The 21,841-nt window shown below is 42.7% G+C and overlaps 1 protein-coding gene across 1 annotated transcript; it reads right to left on the bottom strand.

Moving 5' to 3' along the window:
- egf (epidermal growth factor) lies at positions 1–19,985 on the bottom strand. Its single transcript, XM_086022495.1, has 21 exons — positions 19,691–19,985; positions 16,051–16,250; positions 15,482–15,663; positions 14,258–14,485; positions 13,975–14,177; positions 13,775–13,888; positions 13,182–13,304; positions 12,310–12,432; positions 11,515–11,640; positions 11,259–11,395; positions 10,887–11,035; positions 8,030–8,134; positions 7,703–7,920; positions 7,432–7,599; positions 6,671–6,808; positions 6,464–6,583; positions 5,894–6,032; positions 4,729–4,893; positions 960–1,062; positions 603–699; positions 1–533 (listed from the first exon to the last, which is right to left on the bottom strand). The coding sequence occupies exons 1-21, from the start codon at positions 19,815–19,817 to the stop codon at positions 349–351; spliced, it is 3,150 nt and encodes a 1,049-aa protein (XP_085878621.1). The 5' UTR covers positions 19,818–19,985; the 3' UTR covers positions 1–348.
- Between the last annotated feature and the right edge of the window lie 1,856 nt (positions 19,986–21,841).

The raw sequence follows: 21,841 nt of genomic DNA, 5'->3' as shown, positions 1-21,841 counted from the left end.
TGTTATTGCTTATAGCTGCTAAATGTTTATAGCTTACATTGTTGCCTATGCAAGGACTATTGTTTAATAGGGTGATAATACATTCTGGGTTTTACCCATTACATAAACAGGCAATTTCAGAACTGGCCAGGCATTCCAAAAATATCATCATCACTACGCATCCATCAATTTTCTACACCACTCACTATTATGAATGCAAATGCTGAAACGTTGGTTGCGTTATCCCAATAACAGAAGTTACTAGATCAATCGAACCAAAGGGAAGTGACTCATCTATGTAAGCACCGCTGTGTAAAATCTAGTACGTTGTTGACCCCAAGTGGAAGAAGCAGGCAATGCAAGACTTATTTAAACTGCGCAGGAGGCAGCTGACTTTACACTGGGGAGTTGCGTCTGAGGGATGGAGTCTGTCGACCGACTTGCGCAGTGGAGGGATTTCTGGTTCGTCTCCATGGCAACAGCGGACACCATAGAACACTCGTACGCCTGATTGCGTTGGGCCCACGTCTGTGTATCTTCAGACTGGTTGTCTCCTGACGGAAAGGCAACACTAATATTCTGCGAACCAGCTGGGCATTCACACTCATAGCAGCTTCTAGTACCTGTCTCTGATGAGCAGGATGGACATACTGCCCTCCTGGGACAAACTGCTGCGGGGAGGGGGCTTCCTTTTGGGTCGGTGTTTACTGCAGCGTAGATCTGCAGAGTCAGACAGTAGCGTTGCACAAAAAAAATGGTACGCTTGGCACAGGTGACCTGGGTGCTAGAGACCCTAGACATGGGACATACTGGTGACTAGAGTGCCCACATGATCTTGTCTCCGGAATAGGGAGGCCTACAAAGCGGTCTATCAAAAACGGTCTTTGAAAAGAATAGTGCTCAATTATGGAAGGACGCTTTGCATCTGCGATACCGGTGTGATACACCCCAATTCTACCATGGCTTGCTAATATGCTCACCTGACGCATGCCGTCTTTGGGGATCTCCAACACAGCCTCGTCTGTCACACTGGTCTCGCTCACGTTCTCCACCGAGGGCTGCTTGCGGAAGAGTCCTCGTGTTCTTCGCATAAGAAGATAAAGTGGTGTTTTCAAATTTGGGTGGCCTCTTAAACCACATTAGGGAATAAATGAATGTGTATGGTCATGGACCCAGATGGAGACTGCACAGATCCCAAGTGACAGAGATTGGGTTTACAGTTCGGCTATACCTGAGGCGGGCTGACTTGAGTCGCATGACTTCACTTGAGGCGGACTTCCATTGCCAACTTTATGATATGCTTGCCTCAAAAAAAACTTGGTAAAAACTCGACTTGATGACTTGGTATTTGCGAAACCTGACTTGACTTTGCCTGTTTTTGAAAATCAAGTACAGATCCTGAACGGCGAGTGTACGAATACACAGTATGTCGTAACTAAGCGAGATTCTTTGACTTGACATATGACTTACTTAGCCCGAGCAAGACTGGAGGCTGATGATTTGCACGTACAGTATCTGATTTACTCCCACCTCTGTGATGAAAATCAGCAAGCTTGTGAATGTAAACGTGTGTAGAGCTGGATCGAAAAGTGTTCCTTGACAGATAAATAGAGTCCTTTTCCAAGGCCAAACAATCATCATTTGTCTGAGCACCTTGGGAAAGCAGAGCTTTGATACAACTCATGTATTGATGTAGCTTTACAGAGATTTAGTAAGTAAATCCATTGCTTGAGTATTCTGTCTGAATTTGACGGTGCGTTTAGGTAAGTCGGTTTTAAAACCAGGGTGTTCTTCGGTGGTTCATATGATGCACCAAGGGCTTCTTTCCCACCCCCTCTACAGCAAAGACACTGAAGCACCAAACTCAAAAAAGAGCACCCAAGTGCACTTGCAGTCAAGTGCGGAATGCAATTTGAGGCCGAGCTATTGGCGGCCACGCAGGGTCATACCTCAGCGGCTCCATTTTGTCGCAGCGAAATGGTCTATTTTGATGTGTAATTGCTGTCGAACAAGCTAAACCAAGCATGTAATTGAAAGCGTGCCACTTTCACAGAGGGGTAGGGGGGCACTGTGACCAAGGTAAAGGCTAGGACGGAAGTGTGAGGTGGGGGCGAGTCAAGAGTGCATGGCGAACGCCGACAGACTCGTCAGTAACCCGACAAAACAACAGCAAAGCAAATCAGCTACTTAGTAACAGCTCGGGCGGAAATAAAAGGTAGCGGATGTTCCAGCTGTGTCATCACTCAGCTACACGGTGCTACATGCGGCCCCCCGCCTGGAGACGCTCCCATCACACGGCTCATTCACGCCCAATATTTATAGACAGCTTCTGTGTGTTTTCTTTTGGCACTGGAGCGGTCCCACAAGAATGATGCCTAATGATAATAACTCAGTACTGTTTGTACAGTAATGTTGAATGCTATGTTTCTTCAATGCATTTATTTATTATGTATGTATATAAAATGAAAACTCGAAAGTCAAAAGCCGCTGAAATCGGTTAGTTACAAATTTGGCCCAAATCCATCCAGCTAGTAATTTTCTATCGCACCTTTCGTCAGCCCATCCCAGCTGACTGTTGGTGGCTTAGCCGTGACTGGGAATTGCTTGAGCCCTGAGCAACTGTGATGTCATTTTCAGTCGACAGCAAGTGGCAAAATGGACGCCCCCTGAGATGAATAAAACCGGGTGGATTTTGCTGCTTAATTCATATTCCACGAGCACAACACTAATTACAATTACGCGTGTAGAGTAGTGGAGCTGCATAGAACATATTGTTAAAAAAAAAAAAAATTGAATTGACTTAACTTTAACCCATTAAAGCCTGAAGCTCCTCGTGAAACATGTCTCTAAAACCTACGGTCATCTTTGGAGTCACCCTTGAAAACATGACATTTTCGCCACCTACAAAATAATTAATATCTCAGCCCCTGTAGCAGATAGAAACATAATTCCAAAAGAATTTGAGAGCTGAGACACGTGGCTTTCACACAGGCACGAGTTTATTCATCTTTACTGTTTCAATCGAAGATGCAAGTGAAGCACTATTTTTAATTTAAAAAATCGAGTGGTAATTACAATGCTGTATTCTCTTACAAAGATGTTGAAATCGTCATTGTCTACAAACATATATCTTAACCATAAATCACGTTTGGATGCTTTCGCGGCTTTAAAGTCTGCGAGCGTGTCGTCTATATCACTGCCGTGACTTATAGCAGAGCTCCCGCGATCGACGGCGTCCGGCATTGCTCCTCGAAAAAATTCCGGTTATGCTCCGACAACTCACGACACCGCCACATGTATATTGTGATGCATTTCATTGGATAAGATACCGAGAATTGGATTAAAAAAAGAAAATGATGGGAGACATAGTCTCCCCCCGGGCCGTCCCCGGGGTCAGCGGCCTCTGGGACATGCCCATAACACCTCACCAGGGAGGCGTCCAGGTGGCATCCCGACAAGATGCCCGAGCCACCTCATCTGGCTCCTCTCAATGCGGAAGAACAGCGGCTCGACCCCAAGATAGATTAATTGTTCCACATGGAGCAGAATCTCATCCCCCGACCTGGAAAGGGTCTTCGACCCTTTTCCGACTAAGGACCATGGTCTTAGATTTGGAGGTGCTGATTATCATCCCAACCGCTTCACACTCGGATGCGAACCGCTTCAGTGAGAGTTGGAGATCGCGGCTTGAAGAAGCCAACAGTACCACATGATCTGCAAAAAGCAGAGATGTAATACTGAGACCACCAAACCGGATGCCCTCAACATCTCGGCTACGCCTAGAAATTCTGTCCATAAGTTTTGAACAGAATCTGTGACAAAGGGCAGCCTTGGCGGAGTCTAACCCTCACTCAAAATGAATTTACCACCCAGGTCTGCCAATCCAGAGGCACTGTCCCTGATGTCCATGTGATGTTGCAGAGGCATGTCAACCAGGACACCCCCACAACATCAAGAGCCTTTAGGAACTCTGGATGGGTCACATTCACTGCTCCCTCATGGGAAGTCATGTCGGTAGAATTCAGGAGGTCTACAAAGTATTCTCTCCACCGATTCACAACGTCCCTATTGAGGTCAGCAGCAACCTGTCCCCACTATATACGGCGTTGACAGCGCACTGCTGTCAGGAAAGTCTGATATTAGCATTATGCTGCGAAAAGACTATTTATTCCAGGAAGCAAACCAAAGCTACAGCGCAGGCAACCACCCCTATTAATTGATATATCAATATCCCGATTGTGTAAAGTCTAGTCTAAAAAACGTATCAGTCTTAGACATGCCAAGACCAGAACATGTGTCACTATCTAGACCTGCGGAGAAAGTGAAATGTTTGAGTCTCTTGACCAAAATAGACTAGTACACATAAAACCTTTTTTTTTTACTGCATCTTGAGATAAAGAGGTGAAATTCAGGCCTAGGATTTTTGACTACGGAACATTTGTACTGCGTTGCAACCCAAAACATACTGTAGTACAGTAGGCAAGCAACAGGAACTGTGTCTATCCACATGTGTTCTATAAATAAAAACAGGGCCCTGGCTAGCGGATATTGTAGCTAGTGGAACACTTTTAGCAGTAGCCTAGGTCAAACATGTTAAATCATTTGATACTGTTACTCTCTGCATCATTCATTTCCTACAAAAAGACAAGCAATTGATGTTGCACTTAACTCCGGCACACACACACACACACGTGCACACCCCCCCACGTACGCACACACACACACACACACACATACACGCACACACACCTGTAGCAGTAGGTGACACAGGCAGCGATGGAAAGCAGGCAAATCAGGAGCACCATGCAGGAGGCGACTACTACGTTCCTGCGTTTCTCCTCCTCGGCCTGCTGAAGCTCCCACCATTCTAAGTCACTGAACTGACAGCGCTCGCCCATGTAGCCCGCCACACAGCTGAAACAATTGAACATTGAACAACCAATGAATTCACCATAAACACCCCTTTTTGCTAAGATAATAATGTCTGGCTGACACCATCAGAAATGTATGTGAAGCAATGTGTTTATTATTGTGCTTGCAGTTTGCACAGCAAAAGGATACTTGCTTCCAACTGGGGTTCATTTGGGCAAATTTTTGTCAAAGTACAATAATTTGCCAAAAATGGCCACTTCAAACCAAAATGTCATACTTTCTGTTCAATTTTGTGCAAGGGTCCTGCAGACTTTTAAATTATGCCATGACATGCATGTACATCCAGTGTGTCCTGTAGTGAAACTGGTGTCTGGAGCACTACTGAGTGAATCTTGGAGGAGTGCTGTTGTGGACCCCGCAAAGATTACATGCATTTTGACTAGGATAAAAGCAAGTGCAAAAATTAGTGAGTTTTCAGGTATGTTTAGACACCCAAAAAGGTGATTCTGTCTTTGGAAGAAAGATAAATACAGCCATTCCTAATAATAAACATATTGCGACTGTGTTGTGAATTATCTTTTTTTTTTAATGCATCAAATCACTATGCATGTGTCTGCATATCGCTGACATCGGGCCCAAACCTCATTAGTCACATTTTGAGGAATACTTTTCAAAAATCTATACTATTGGTCAGTCCACACATGTGGATGTTATTTTCACACATTACTGACAGTGTTGAAAACGGCTTGCTCTCTTTCAAGATGCAATGCTGAGCCAACTTGACATTTTTCGGGTCTCTTGAAAAGTGACCATTTTGGAGGTACAAGGTCGCCAGCATTAGTAACTGTGGCTTTACCCAGTGTACCCATATTTCCCACAACAATTTTTTTCAATGGCTTCATTATGCAGCTGCGGGTTTCATAGAACAATAGTGAACCCTAGTGGTTGAAACCATTCATTATAACCAGGAGCCACTTTGTGATGGAGGTTTAGGATCAGTTCCAGTAGATATCAAGTTAACAAGACAAAAAAGGTGAATTACTTGCAGGCATAGGACTCCACCTCAGGGAAGTAGAAGCAGACACCCTGGTACAAGCAATAAGATTCATGGGTGGAGGGGCAACTCTCCACAGAGTTTCCAGGATGGCTAGTCGTCATCGACGGTGGCGTTTTGCGTACATCTAGAACAATAAAAAAGAATGACATGGAATGAAACTGGAATTAGCTGCGAACACACCTCGACAGATCTACCCATTTAGGGTAATTTTTTAGGCAACAGACAATTTTTATCGCAGTTGTGGCTTTCCAGTTTGTTTTCATCACTATCCAGCAGCCGATTCATGCAATATAATAGTATAATGCAGTATAATGTACTATTACACACTATGGACAAAAGTATTGGGATATTCCAACTTCATCCAAATGAGCATTTGTGAAATCAGGGTTGCCACACCAGTACATTTCATGATGAAAAGGTTGAAAATTCACAATTTTTCCTACAAGGACATTGCCAAGTGTTGGGTTGTGGGTGTTGCAATGCCCACACTTTTCCCAGTGAATGGGTTCAACTCCAAACTGTTGCTCTTATGCTAGATTGATATCATATACCCACCCACACATAAGTGTCCATCACCGCTGAAGCCTTCTAGACAAGAGCAAGCCGGGCTGCCGGCATTCAGGCGACACTTGGCGTTGGGACCGCACGGTCCTGCCGAATAACACTCGTGCTCGTCTGTGGGACACAGACAGTAATTACATTTCTGGCTTTAACAATTAAAATGAACAGCTTTCAGTTATTGTTCATCTATGCTGTTGTTACCAGACACCATCTTGTCTGTGAACGTCCTCGCTTCAACTTGCGAGTCAACTGCGGCTCTGTTAGAGGGTGTGCTTTCATCATTGAGTGTTTTGTCTGGGAGTGATGTCACCCCCGTGGGTTTGTTGTCTAATCCCAACCCTGTGAAAATGTGAGAGTCAAACATTCACACTTACACTACAGACCTTATCCCTAACCCCAATCCCACTAACATTAACCCCAATCAAACCATAATGCAACCCTCCCGTAATTCAACCCATAACCCAACTAATAAAACCTATAACCCAACTCTTAACTCCAACAGCAATCCTAACACTAAACTAACCCCTAACTCTAGGCCTAAACCAGAACCCATTTTGGGGTCAAAAATAATAATTGGGTCAATTCGACCCACCTTCTTGTGTTGTTTTATACAAACCAGACCAATGTTTTGGGTTGTTTTCGCAGAAAACAAGCCAAAAAATGGGTCAAATTGACCCAAGTTGTGGATCGGTCCATTTTTGACCCAGAATTGTGTTATTTTTAACCCAACTGTTTTTCAGAGTGTAGCTTCAATTATACACGAGAAATTGAACTTTCAAAATTGAAATTCCATAATCTGGAAGTGGAAATTCCAACAATCTCAATGGGATTTAGAAGAAACTTCCAACTCCCAAACTTCTAAATTCCACCTCCAACAGTGGACATTTGAAACATCATCCTCAATGGGCAAACGCTACCCCCAACATAGATTCATAAACTAGAACTTTATTTACTCGCTGTACCTGGTTTAGCAAGTGGATGCACCACCACGACGGACGCAGGTTGGACCAGGTCGCCAAGGAGACGTTGCAGTTCCCTCCCTGTCCGCTTGTGCACGCTCATCAGCTGCCGGTGCTCCCTGTCCACTAGCCAGAGCCTGTCCTCAAACACAGCCAGGTCAAACGGCCGGCCTGGGCCAGTCGGAAGAGGCAATAAGGAAGGTCAGCGACTTGGGTGAGCGGCAATCCTAAAGTTTTTTTTAAAAAAAAGAGCATGGCTATTTCATAACCTCACCTACTTGGTTCTCTAGCAGGATCCGTCGTTTGGAACCATCCAGCGCGCAGGTCTCTACCCTGCTCCCGTCGCACCAGAACAGACTACCCTCGGTGAAGTCCACCGTCAAACCTCCAGGCGACACCAGGTTTGTGTTTGCGATCACTGTGCGGTCCATCCCATATAAAGAGCAACTTTCCACTGTAGGTTGATGTCCGATATCTGCCCAGAACAACTTCCTCAAAAAAAAAAAAAAAAAGAAATGAAAAGTTTAGAATAAAGTCGATACATATATAGAGATTTTTTTAAATATAAGAATATAGCAATACAGTTTGTTGTCAAACTGACTTCTCCAGAGGATGAACCGTGATGGATGTTGGCTTGTCGAGTCCGCTGCTCACTACAGTTGTCACGTTGAGTCCATCCAAGGTACTGCTGACCACTAATGACTGTCTGGAAGTGTCACATTGAAATCCTTTACTTCAAAGCAACACTATGCAGGTTACATTTTTCGTTGATTACGGCGGCGCCATATGGACAAGAGCGGTAGTGTTTTGCCCGAAGTTGACCACATTTCCGATGAGCGCCAGCGCCGCCAGCGCATTGTGTCTTGAAATGCTGAGCGCTCGCTCGCCTGCAGTTGGATCGAATTGCATTTCTGTTTCCAGTGGCTGTGTGAAGGATGAATGGCAATGATGTAGGAGTGAATCTAATTGTGTCTAAACAATATATTATTATGTTGTTGAAAATGAAACGTAAAACTTTGGTTTTGTACTGTATTCCCCCACCGCATGAATTGGGTGTATATGAGTGGATAGTAAACAAACGCCATGAAACTGCATTGTGTCGTTACAGTCATAATTTATACTTGGAATACAAACGGCCGTGGCTCGTTCAAGTGCAGCTATGGTAAGTGATATTTTTAATCATCTGTTTTGTTTGGTCACATGAAATTGACCATTAGCACTAATATAAATACTGTAGGGCGGCACAGTGGTCGACTGGTTAGCATGTCCACCTCACAGTGCAGAGGTCGTGGGTTCGAATTCGGCCCCGGCCTTACTGTGTGGAGTTTGCATGTTCTCTCCGTGCCTGTCTGAGTTTTCTCCGGGTACTCCGGTTTCCTCCCGGAGTCCAAAAACATGCTTGATAGGTTCATTGGACACTCTAAATTGCCCCTTGTCTTTGTGTGCCCTGCGATTGGCTGGCAACCAGTTCGGGGTGTACCCCACCTACTGCCTGAAGACAGCTGGGATAGGCTCCAGCACGCCCGCGACCCTTGTGAGGACAACCGGATTGGATAATGGATGGATGGATAAATACTGTGCACTTGTTCGCAGTGTGGTCGGATGTGTGGCCCGCCACAGCTACACACTGACAAAAATGAAATATCTATTATGACGCTGGTCTGCTACTCTTCCACCAGGCTAAGCAAGTTTTCTGGGGTAAACATTGCAGTATGGCTGATCTTTCCACAGTAGTTTCCTATATATTTTATTTGAACTGTGTATTTGCGGTTTGCAGTTATCACATTGTTCTTTATGCAATACTCTTGAGTTAGTTGGGTGGATGGTGGTGTCAGCGTGGAATAGCGACTATCAAGCTGATGGCTATTTATTGCTAGTACGCAAATTTCTGATAGGTAACATTAGCATTAGCATTTTGATTTGAACATTGAAAGCTTCTTACTAGCCCAGCAGGAACAGAGCCAACGCAGCGTCGGTCAGATATCCCTCCTAGTCTTTGAGCTCACGCCTGCAGCGAGTGAAAGCCGCCGTTCTTTTGAATGTTCGAGCGAGTGAATGTTCTTTTATGCAGGTGGACTCCATTTTTTTTTGTCTCTTCAGACAAAACCTTTTGGTTCTTTAGTTGTTTTGCAGCTTCTGCCTCGACACCAGTAATTGCACGTACAGTAGATGTGATAATCGACGACGGTCTTTGTAACCAATGGTGAAAGGGGGGAAGTGACGTATGCCGTAAAGCAAGTCAGCACATTTGTAGTTTTCTTGTGTGGCAGGGTTTGTGGTTTCCTCCTCAAAGTTGCCCAGTGCCAGTAAAAGCAATGCAGACCCCCTCAGGCCTTGACAATTGTACCATTCAAACAGCTGTTAGTCAATGTTTCATCAGAAGAGTTAGAGCAACACTGTGTCATATGTCAGTTTTTGTTGATTATGTGGACAAAAGCGGTAGTGCTTTGATAAAAGTCAACCACATTTCCCATGCACGCCAGCGTGTAGTGTCGTGAAATCCTGAGTTCTCGCTGGCCTGCAAGTTGGACTGAATTACATTTATATTTCCAGTGGCTGTGTGAAAGATGAATAGCGACGAGGTAATGAATCAAATTTTGTTTAAACAATACTTTTGTTTTTTTGTTTGTTTTGGGGCTTCTGCCATGTAATAGCGCGTAGACGTTCTAATCGACTTCCGTCCTTATAGCGAAAGGAGGAAGTGAGTATGCCGTGAAGCAATTCAGGACATTTGTATTTTTTTTGTGTGTGCCAGGCTTGCTCCCTCCCTCCTTAAAGTTGCTTAGTGTCAGTAAAAACGATACAGACCCCCCTCAGGGCACGACAAAAGTCCTATTCTACTACTTGTAAGTCAATGTTTCATCAAAAGAGTTGTGAAAAAAATGTATTACGGTCAAATTCTTGCCCAGTGCTGCTTTAGGATAATGTTTTATTATGGTCAAAAACCTGCGTAGTGTTGCTTTAATAATTCCTAATAATTCAGATGTGCAATAACTGGGGACCCCACAATATATAACATACAAATGTGTAGAATTGCATACTTTAATGCAGTACATTAAACTGTAAATATACCACAAACTATGATCCCCAAAACAGTTCAATATAATTTCCAACTCATCTTAAATTTCCCTTGAAAATAAATGGTTTGCATTATTAGATAAGTATTGATTGTGACCTGCTATACTGTAGTGTAAAAGCTTGGAGGAAATGTAGCATTCATTCAAGGATGTAAAAGGGTGCAAAGACATTCACCAGACCAAACAGTATTAATGGTCGCAAACAGTTTATCTTGTCGCAAAGACATTTTGAACATGGTCAAAAATTTGATGGCGTGAATAGTGAACCACGAATATAAGTACTGGTCGAAGATTTCGGGATACTTTCCCATGCGATTGACTGAACACTTTTGTTTGTAACATGTTGAATTAATCTGATTTGAAAACTGTCCATCTACCCACCTCGTAACGGTCCAGTAAATCTTGCGATGGATCCAGTCGACAGCCAGTCCGTTATTCGAGTCTGGACCATTGGTGACGAGTCGTCGTCTGGACCCACCGTTCATGTAGACCCGTTCGATGGTTTTCTGTGGTGTGCTGGCAAAGTACACCTTTAAACGTGATGAAAGAGCACGTTCAATACACTTACACCAGTTTACTGAAACCAAATATAAAACACATTTTTTTTTAAAAACTGATAGTATTCAGTTACATCTGTCCACTAGATGTCAGTGCATGCCCACACCTAAACAGGACCCCTTGAGTGTTGTGCCATCAAATTACAGTATCTGTGCAGTATTTCTAAACTGACATTCTAAGCGTTTTTTTTCTTACATGGTTTGACACCGGGTCATAGTCCAAAGATTCGATTGCTCCTCTGGGCTCATCCACAAGGATTTGGCCCTCAGTGCCATCACTGTTTATTCTCTGCACGGCTACTAGACTGGCAACAAGCAGATATGGTGGTGGTCCTTCAAAAAAAAAAAAAAAACACACACAACAACAACAAACGATTGGAAGTTCAATTTTAAATGAGCACGCATAGTTAAGAGGTGCTAATCTGTTGCTTCACAATAATAGTGTGACTCACCGGAGGCAATGCACCGCTTGCCGTCTTGGTGGAGCTGGTAGCCGGGCAGGCAATCACATCGCCACCTAGTGGGGGGGATAGGGACGCACAGCTGACTGCAGCCCCCTTTGTCTGCGGAGGAGCATCCTGCAACAGTTCAAATAACAATTGTCCTGCCAGTCACTATTACCCCAACAGGGATGGTGAAACCTATAATATTGCATTATTGTTTTCATGCTTATTTCCTCTTGTGGTATTGATTCATGTAAACAATTAAAACAGGGCAGCCGTGGCCAAGTGATTGAGGTCACCATGGCTACATCCTCCCCCCAACAGCCCCGAACACACGGCTGTGGTGTCCTTGAGCATGATAGAGATACCCTGAACTGCTCGGCGGGTACTTAAGTTGCCTCCTGCTCTAGCGTGTGCCACTAAGAGTGTGTTTGCTGTGTCCACTATATGAGTCAAACTCAGAGGTCAAATTTTGTGTTTGTGTGTGTACATGACAAAAGATGATAATTCTCTTCTACTTCTTCTAAGAAATGAAGAATTGTTTTTTCTTTCTCTCTTTTCTTTCTCTCTTTGTTTTTTTTTTAATCTCAGAGACGGAAACATTCACACTGATGACCAAACCCTAACCAGAACTCCAAACCCAACCACTAATCTTCAACCTACCCAAGAGCTAACTCTCAACCTAACAAGTGTACTTATTGTACAGTGGTGCTAAATGCTTCTCATCTGAAGAAATACATTTGTATTTTATTCATTTTATTTCATTTACTTGTACTGATTCATTCCACTGAATAAATTTGATACCTGTACAAGCCTGTCCATCTTCCTTTAATACGGAACCCTTTGGACAAACACACACGGCTCCCTCGTCTGTTGCTAGGCAACCATGACCACACTCTGTGGCGTTGCCTTCACAGGTTATGATCTCTGATGAGAAGAAATTAACACATTCACAAATACAGAAATGCTACATTTCATAAAGTGTGCTAAAAGATGCAGCATGCATGGTGTTTGCTATACATTTTTTGTTTTTCTTTTGTTGTTTTTTTTACAGCCAGGTATTGCTAGGTCGCAGAGTCTAACTGTCAACAAGCTTCTTATGTAAAATGTCTGTATGAAGTCATCTTGTAATCCTGTAGAAATAAGTGAAATTGTGGTGGGAAGCAGTCTAGGATGTAATCTCGGCTCACACTGAACGTGGACATATTGGTTTTATATATCCACAGTGGTCTTTTGACTCATTAACATGGCAAAGGCCATCTGCTAAACAGTTTAGACTTGACAAAGGCACTGGTCAAATATGGTCCCTGTCACGCGTGTCTCTTAATCTTCTAATGTCTTTTGTCTATGGCAAACGTCATCCTTTGAGATTAGGGGAGAAGTAACGATTCTTTTTGGAATTTAGCAAATGAGCTCATTTTCACGCTATATTTTTATGTCTATGCAGTCAGTGTTTTTTTGCAAATAAGCTAACAAGCAATGGGTTGCTTCCATATCATGTCAATGCAGTCTGGCATTCCGCGACCCAGAATTTGTATTAACTAATTTGTAAAAACTTTTATAAACAATAAAAGTGTCTGCGAGCTAAATCAAACAGACCAAAATAAGTCTGATTTAAACTGACAAGCAAACCATCCATACTGTACACAAGACAAAACAGTGTCCCACCACTATACCTCTGCAAGTTTTTTTATCCGGTAAAAGGGCATATCCATTGGGGCAGGTGCAGAAATAAGAGCCTGGAATGTTCTCACAGCCAAGAGAGCAGCCGTGGTTCCACTGGGCACATTCATTCACATCTAAGGTACACAGCAGTAAGTAGTATTTAATGTTGAGTGAAAGCTGATCCATCTACTGTGAGGCCAATGCCTTGCACAGCTTACGCCACCTTGACGACCAGGAGGAAAACCGGGGCAATGGAAAAAAAAAAAGAACGTCCATACAGCAGTAAAAGCATTGGCTGTATTTTCACTCTTGGAGGCAGCAATTCCTTACACATGTAAACGAACAGACACATCAGAAAATACCAGCATGACCCACTTAGCCCAGCCTAGCTGCCAAGTCATGAGCGGAGAAACTTGCCCTACTGTCAGATTTATCGTAAAGAGAGTAAATTAGCCAATCAAATCAATTGACAAGCCAAATCCGCCTCACTTTTGGGAAATAGGCAGTTCACAGAAAATGTACTTGGTTGGGTGGGTAGGCACTCCAGAGACCCAACTATTTGTATGCAAGATTTGAAAAAGTCCATTTTGAATCAAAACCTTACCTTCACAGTAGAAGCCTTGCTTACTGAGAGCAAAGCCTTCGCTGCACTTACAAACCCCCTGCTCAGCAGTACTTGAGCACACATTGATGCAGTTGCCGCTCTGTTCATCGCATCCTGATTGATAAGAGTCAGCATTAATATTGTATAATGGTTTACAACATTCCAAGAAATAATAGAGGTTTAGTTCTACGTCAAAATACCTGGAAGCGGCGACGGTGAGTCCGCCATTGGCTGCTTGTCAGGATGAACCACTTTGATATCAACCGGGACTTTTGCCATTTGTTTTAAGTTGACACGCAGATCCTCGCTACCAGTGTATTTGTTGACTCGTTTTATTGCTCGGGACGCGGCATCGGTGTAATATATGTGCTTGTGGAAAAGCGCTATTCCCAGCGAATCGGACCTGAGCAAACAAGAGAGAAGAAGTGAGAAGCACACAAGTGAAAAAAGGAAAGGAAAGGAAAATAAGTGTAGTGTGTTTACTGAAGAGTCCGATCTATGATGTGCAGGGCTTTGCCGTTGTAGTCTGAGGAGGCGATGGCGCTTTCTCCTTGCAGACCAAACTCTACCCAGAAAAGTCTTCTGTCTCTGTGGTCGACGGACAGTGCCTTCAACTGCTGCGAGGTTTTAATCAGCATCATTTTCGCTTGTCCTGTAACGTCACACCGATGGACGCTTGGGGTCAGTCCACCGGATAGCCAAAACAAAAACCTGTAAAATACAGCATTTGTTTGCTGATTTGTGGTTTGAGTGCGGTGTGCATATAGCAACAACTATTGGGTCGGTTTTGCGCTCTTCCCCTACCTTATGATCAAAATAAGCAAACACCCAATTTTATGTTTCTAAAAGCGATTATCCAGTAGTGTGGTGTGCGTTAAGAATGCTCTATTTATTTATTTAATTATTTATTTCCGGTCCACTCTTTCAATGGGTGGGTCTGACAGGTGTGAATGTTAAACCTGTTGAATATTTATGATGACAAATCTTTATGCACCACTGACTGCATGATTTTGATGTAAAAAGGAACAATCACCAGTTAGTGACCTGAATATGTGTTGCGTACACATACCGATAATCGGGACAAATTTGAGCATTTTCCATCCTTTTCGATCAAAGTCTGTAAAAGTTCGTTATCGAATGGCTCGAACTGAATATTCTGTGCTGTAGTGTGAGTTTCCCTCTATGATCTGCTCGGGCCGATCCTGTTCAGTATTTACTTCCTTAAATCCTCATGTGTGTGGAGATCCACCGACTCCGTGGAACAGAACGATAGCCGATAAGGAAGCTCGCTGCCGGATAAAAAACGGGGAGCAACTGGGTGTGTTGTGTCTTTGCATAACGTTTCTCACAAGTCATTGATCACAATCAAAATGCCATGGAGCAGAGTTTGCAACCTAAACGCAGGAACTAGTGTCAATAGTAACAGTATAGCGTCTTGTATTTCTCATTCTTCGATTACTTTCTTCTTTGTAGTTTCTGATAGTCTGGACGCACTGTGCCACTTTGTTGCCTCTCACATGTAGGTGTCGGTTCTACTTTGACATGGTTGGTCACGTGTGGGATGTTCTTTGTTGTCATCTCAAGTCAACTACACACTTTAAGATCAGTTTCCTCATCATGTGTAGGGTCTCTCCACGCATTAAAAATTGGGTTAAAATCTGTACATGCGTATCATGCATTTGTATCACAAAAGTTGACTGGTGTTACCGTTTACTGGGGTCTATCACAATCGAGCCTGGCTGAGTCAAATGTCTCACGAGAGTCCTTTCGTTTTTCCCATTTGTATCCATCCTTTTGATTCTGCCCTTTTCCCTGCTCGTCCAGTACACGGTATTCCCAATCCAGTCCACGGCGAGGCCTGAAATGTGTTTGTCGGATGAGTACAGTTTCTGCGAAGAATACAAATAAATAGTTTGTGTCACTCCAAAGACAAACCAAATAAGCTTTTTTACAACTGTGTCGCTGATCATTGTCAGAATCTGTGACGGCTTGGTTACAATGCCGGGCACATCAAAGGTGAGAACTTGGACAGTAAAGTCAGATTGTTTAAAAATCTACGTACTGTACACACATACTAATATTTAACATCCATTTTCAAAATGTTTGAGATTCCAGACATGAGGAAATGTCAGTCTTAACACAGCCCATACCACAGGATATTCACTGATCGGAAGATGCGCTCAAATTCAGTCTGATCGTTGGTATATGGGTAACTCATTTAGATGTAATGACTTGATTGATCCCAGACACTCCCCTATCAATAGCTGTAATGTCACCTGTCTGTGCAAGCCTCTCGCGGATGACTTGTAAATGATTCCAGCGTGCTTGTCCGCCCAGTAGATTCGTTCCTCGCTGAAATGGAAATCAAGCAGGATGGAAGATGCCACCCCAGCGATTAGCCGTCTCTGGTTCTTCCCATCCAGGTCGATCCTGTGTATGGCTTTACCATGGCCGAAGATCAGGAAGGGCTGCAAAGCTTAAGACAAGGAATTGTTTTCATTGTAGTACATTTGCAAGTACTACAAACGTCTGTCTAAAAATCGCTTCAAATTCAAGGCTGCAATGGGTTGTTCAAGTTCTAGCTGATTTGTCAATAAAGCCTTGCTCTTTAGTAACAAATGATAGTCGACTTTGCATTCATTCAATAAGTCGGGAGAACTGCGTCAACTAAGGCTTCATCTATATTCCAGCAGTGTTGGAGTTATTGAGGTTGGCTCAATAGTGTCAGACCTTGACATATGCCGTGTTTGCTCTGTTGTTCTGTCATGGTAATGTCACTACGTGCAACCATGGATACTGCTTCGACTATTGCGGAATGAAGAAAAACAATGAGCGATGGCTGACAAACAACATAATGAAATTGAGGTTCATGGGACGGTCAACATTATTCTTGAATTTGTAGGTTGCATTCATCCACCACTATGAGAGGTCATGTATCATTTTTAATGGGCCGAATGTTGGCATTTGATGGCAGTCCACTTGCCTCTCCCAAAAACCAAAGACCAAATTGTCTGTGCTGTGCAGGCATCTTCAGGGACACCTTGGATTACGATGGAGTTCCCTTCCGACAATCGTGATTTAAGATAAAGTTGTATGTAAAATTGTATTGCGCTGCTCTTCTACAGTAGGTAGCCATAAATACAGTATTCAAGCAATCGCTTGAAAAACAGGAAGTGCGGTGGTAACAAGCATGTCTTATTGTAATGATTGCAGTAATATTGATAATGGTAAAACCTTGTATGTTAGAAGCATCGTAAATGGAGGATTCTCTGTATTGCCTTGGCTATGTCTCTGCATGTCTATCTCGTGGCTGGTTACGTTCCATATTTACTCAAATAGTGGGCGTATACTGTACACCGTTCTCCTCGATCAATAGCAAGACAGTTACAGAATTATTTTAGTAGTGAGGCACCTTTGTAGAAAATTCATTTAAGATTAGATGTTTTGCTGCATGCTTTGAATGGGGTAAAATGTAACACAATCTGGTGGACAAACCTGAAAGCAATTACATGGGATCCTTGGCCTATTTCACAAATATCAAACAATCAAATGGAAAACTGGACAGTGGAAACTAAACATGCTGGTACCGTCATAAATCAAGGGCCCCCTGTATTGGCAGTTAAGGTTGGGCATTATATTCATGTTAGTTGTGTAATAGTACATGTGTTGTTGTTATGTTTCATATGTAACATATTAGAGAAGGGACAGAAAGTTTAACTGCTTCTACTACTCCGTAAACAAACACAGCATGCATGGCTGTAGTTCTGGCTAGTGGACATTGAGGCTAAGAGTAAACAGTGTGGAACTTCAACAATATAACAAATATTTTTGGGGAGAAAATATTTTGTAATCTTTTAAAGAACGTAAGTAAGTTATAGCCACCGTCGTAATATTATGATTATCAGGCTTGGAGAATCATGGAATGCATTTATGTAATAAAGATGAAAAAATCTGATCGCAGGTTCATTTATTAAAAATAGGGATTTTTTTTCAAGATTCAATTGTTTATTTGCACCCTCGCCTGCTTTCAAACTAGCAGGTCAAGCAACCTTTTCTGTGGTTGACCATCATAGCAAGTGAATAAATAATGATAATAATAAAGCTCAGTGGACCATACACAGTAGATATTTTTTTTGTGGTTGATGTCAGTCATATATCACCATTACTTGATCTAAATTTCAAGCGTGTACATGCATGTATATAAATCTTGATTTGTCCTCTTTTTTTGCAATTCACTGATCATAAAGAACATCAAGTCATGCGGAAAGTTTTTTTAAAACTTTGTTTTGCAGCTATTAAATCTAATTCCCCCTCCATGACAATAAAGCATCTATCTATTAGGGGCGTATCAAAATCCGATTTGAATTGAAACATTGGTCTCGATATAGAAGATGTGAGTGCATCGGTTCACAATCTAATGAATTGGTCCCAATATAGCTTGAACCGGCTGATGAGCTGATCAAAAAGTAAAAATCATAATAAAATCAATTTGATATTGCTGATGATATGCTATTTCTATGACTTTAATTAACTTGGACTAGTTTGGGCTTTGGATAGCTTTTACGTTGTGTTATATGTTAACAAACATGACATAAGCCACAAATACACTTCTTCTCTAGTCTTTGACAAATCTCTTTGAGGAAAATACCACATTTGCAGTACTGCCAAATTCATGTTGGACTTTCTAAAATGACAAGAATCTCATCACATCATACCTTCTCAAACTCCATCCATCCATCCATCCATCCATCCATCCATCCATCCATCCATCCATCCATCCATCCATCCATCCATCCATCCATCCATCCATCCATCCATCGCGGGAATCACCAATCTTTTTGAAGGTGAGAGCCACTCCTTGGGTACTGATTAATGTGGCAATATGCAACACTTTACTTCTATAAATCTCTGCCAGTGTTTACATGATCAAATGATCACGTCTCCAACATTCCTAGAAAATCACAATGTCCAATCACTGGTAAAGTACTTTTAGAACAGGCCAGCTCATGTGGTCCTTGGGGGTTATCCTGTTGGTGACCCCTGATCCATAGCATGGTGAGCAAATGCTCAGCACATCTGTGACCAAAAAGACCAGATAATTACATATTGTATTGCTACTTAAATGATTCATTAATTTATTATTATTATTATTATTATTATTATTATTATTATTATTATTATTATTATTATTATTATTATTATTATTATTATTATCATTGTTATTTGCATTATTAACATTGTTGGTATTGGATTAAGTAAGCAGTTAAAAGTAATCATTAATCAAGTTACTTTTATATTTTGGTACTTGGATTATTTTACTTGCTACTTTTTAAACAGATAACTAGTAAATGTATCAGAATACATACACTTGTGAAGTAACCCTGATACTCAACGTTAAACAAGCGAAGAAAGTCGTGCTTTCAAAAGTGAATTTCCAAAATACAACTTTATTCTTGTTATCATACCAGTACACATTTTAATCTGAAAAACATGCGTGTATTCTAGTCTAGAATGTAGGCCTATATTCTAAAAATATGCCTTTTATTCTTCATTCATGCAGAGATGTGTCATATTGATGTGACATATCACAATCATATCAGAGCTTTTAATTGGTCTGAAGCTAAGGTAATGAACAGTAATTACTTTAATGTGTTTGTTTAATTGGCACTATGTAGGGAGAATTTCTAAACTACTACCACATAATAACCACATACAGGTACATTTTTTGGTGGACCCCCAAGCTATGGGGGTCCCTGGATGTCTGTTTGAGAGCCACTGCATTTGTACCTAATGAAGTGTCAAAAGAGTAGACATTTAAACCAAAACCAACACATACCACCATACCTAGCATGCCAACCGGATGTACAACAAATACAGTTTTTAAATGCAAAACATTTAATGGTGAAACAAACTCACCGACACAGCTGCCGTTCCTGCCCGCCCGTGTCAACCTCTCGTCCCAGCATGCCGTGCCCAGGGCCAAGGCGCCACTATTTTGCACCGTGAGATAGATCAGCGCCGCCGTGAACGTCGCAGCCAACATAATCCCGTTCACTTTGCTTCAGGCATTCCCACAAACAAGACTAGTGTGGAAAAATTTCCCCGAGCCAAGCGACATTTGCGCGTTGACTGTTTGCATGTCACCCGTTGGTGCGGGATAGGTGAGGGAGACAGCACGGCCTCACAAATGAGGAGGTGTCCCAACTCTCAAAGTGAAGATGCTACAAAATAGCGTTCGTATCCTGCACATGCCCCGCGTCGGCCCCCATGCTGCCAGTCTGTTTTGGAAGCAAAGATTGAAATTCCTGACACCCCCTTGGTAAATTTTGCACATGCAACCCCAGCGCTAGAATGAAACCTCCTTTAAGTCAGTGTCCCTGGCAGAATGTGGAAAATGCTAGCAATGAGGTTGGGCCCAGTAGAAAGGTCCCACACAATAACAATTTGGCCTCGCACCTCCCCCCTGGGAGACAAGTCCCTTCTCCATGTAGATTCCTGATTGTCTGGGAGAGTTAAATGGCGAGTCAGTTTGGTTTTTAGGGTCAAATTCCATCTTCTATAGCATTTGTCCTCAGGAATGTCACAAAAATGACTTACCGGTATGTGTACGGAAATAATGATGATCTCATCGCAACAGAACAGAACATATAGTTGTTCTGCATATCGCTATACGTCACTGGCATAGATAGATGAGCACGGATTACGTTAAATGAGATAATAGGTTGGGAATCACTATCCCAGTTTAGTTGGAGCTTGAGGGGGCACACACACTGGACTGGTCACCAGCCAATCACAGGGCACATACAGACAAATAAACATTCACATCCACATTCACACGGACTGCTTCTACAGTAATGTTGATGTTTATTGAACACCATGCGTCCTCATTCTATCATCCATTTTCTATCACGCTTGTCCTCATTAGGGTCATGCGTTAGCTTTAGCCAAAGTTAGTTAGTTCTTGGTCTGGTCAGACTCCATCACCATGTTCTACTCACAAAATTTACTTCATTTGAAATATGGGCAGGTTGGTTGCAGTTTTTGCCATTTGGTGGAAGGGCATCGAAATGTTTCTGTCTGTCACTATAAATTGAAGATAGATCGTCATAAATACAGTTTAGCCTATAATGATTTTTTGCCAGTTACGTGAAATTGGATAATTGGTTGGGAATCACTTTTCTTGGCTTAAAAGATCAGTCATCCTGAGGGGTTCATAGTAGAGCCGCAGTTCCGGTGGCTTGGTCATCTGTTTGGATGGCTCCCTGGTGTTCCAGCCACGACCCAGTTGGAGGCGGGCCCGGGGAAGACTCAGGACATGCTGGAAAGACTGTCCTCTGGCTTGCCGGGGAAACATTTTGGGGATCACCTGGAAGAGCGGCAGGAACTGGCTGGGGAGAAGGAAGTCTGGGCTTCTCTGATTAGGTTGGTGACCCCGCGTCCCTGAACCCAGATAAATGGAAGAAAGAAATTGCTGGATGGATGGATCAGTATTCTAGATCCAAGCTGACTCTTTAGAGACGCAGGTTACACCTTGGCCTGGTCACCAGACGGTAACCGAGACTTCCTCCATCTGTTTTATCCTCACTTGGGTTGCGGGTGTGCTGGAGCCTGTCCCAGCTGACTTTGGATGAGAACAGTGCCCCAGAACCCTTGGCAGTGCCCCAGAACCCTGAGCCTGAAATTTGAACCCTAAACATCAGAACTGTGAGACACGACAGACGTGTGAACCACCAGGGTCAAATTCAACTTTAGTAAACTCCAACAATTCCCAAATGACATGCTCTTACTAATACCACAAACAATAGACTTATTGTCTGACACCAGAGTCTCAAATCGTCCCTGAGGTTCATCGGCCCCTTCCTGGAATGAGTAATTTCTAGAGAACGGCATGGGCTGAACGCATTATCCTTAATTGTTTGGAGAACAAGCAGCAAATGTCAGGGACCAAACCCTCTATTCATAGCCGTTGTAACTGCGAGTCATTGTCAGCTCCCAGAGTCACCAATAACTTGGTAGAGCAGCACTGGAAGATTTACGCAGCTCAATTAGTACTTTAGTCCAGCAGTG

The sequence above is a fragment of the Filicampus tigris genome, chromosome 2, assembly GCF_054856515.1.
Source record: "Filicampus tigris isolate MCC_2025a chromosome 2, RoL_Ftig_1.0, whole genome shotgun sequence".
Lineage (NCBI taxonomy): Eukaryota > Metazoa > Chordata > Actinopteri > Syngnathiformes > Syngnathidae > Filicampus > Filicampus tigris.
This window is presented reverse-complemented; position numbering and strand designations above follow the sequence as displayed.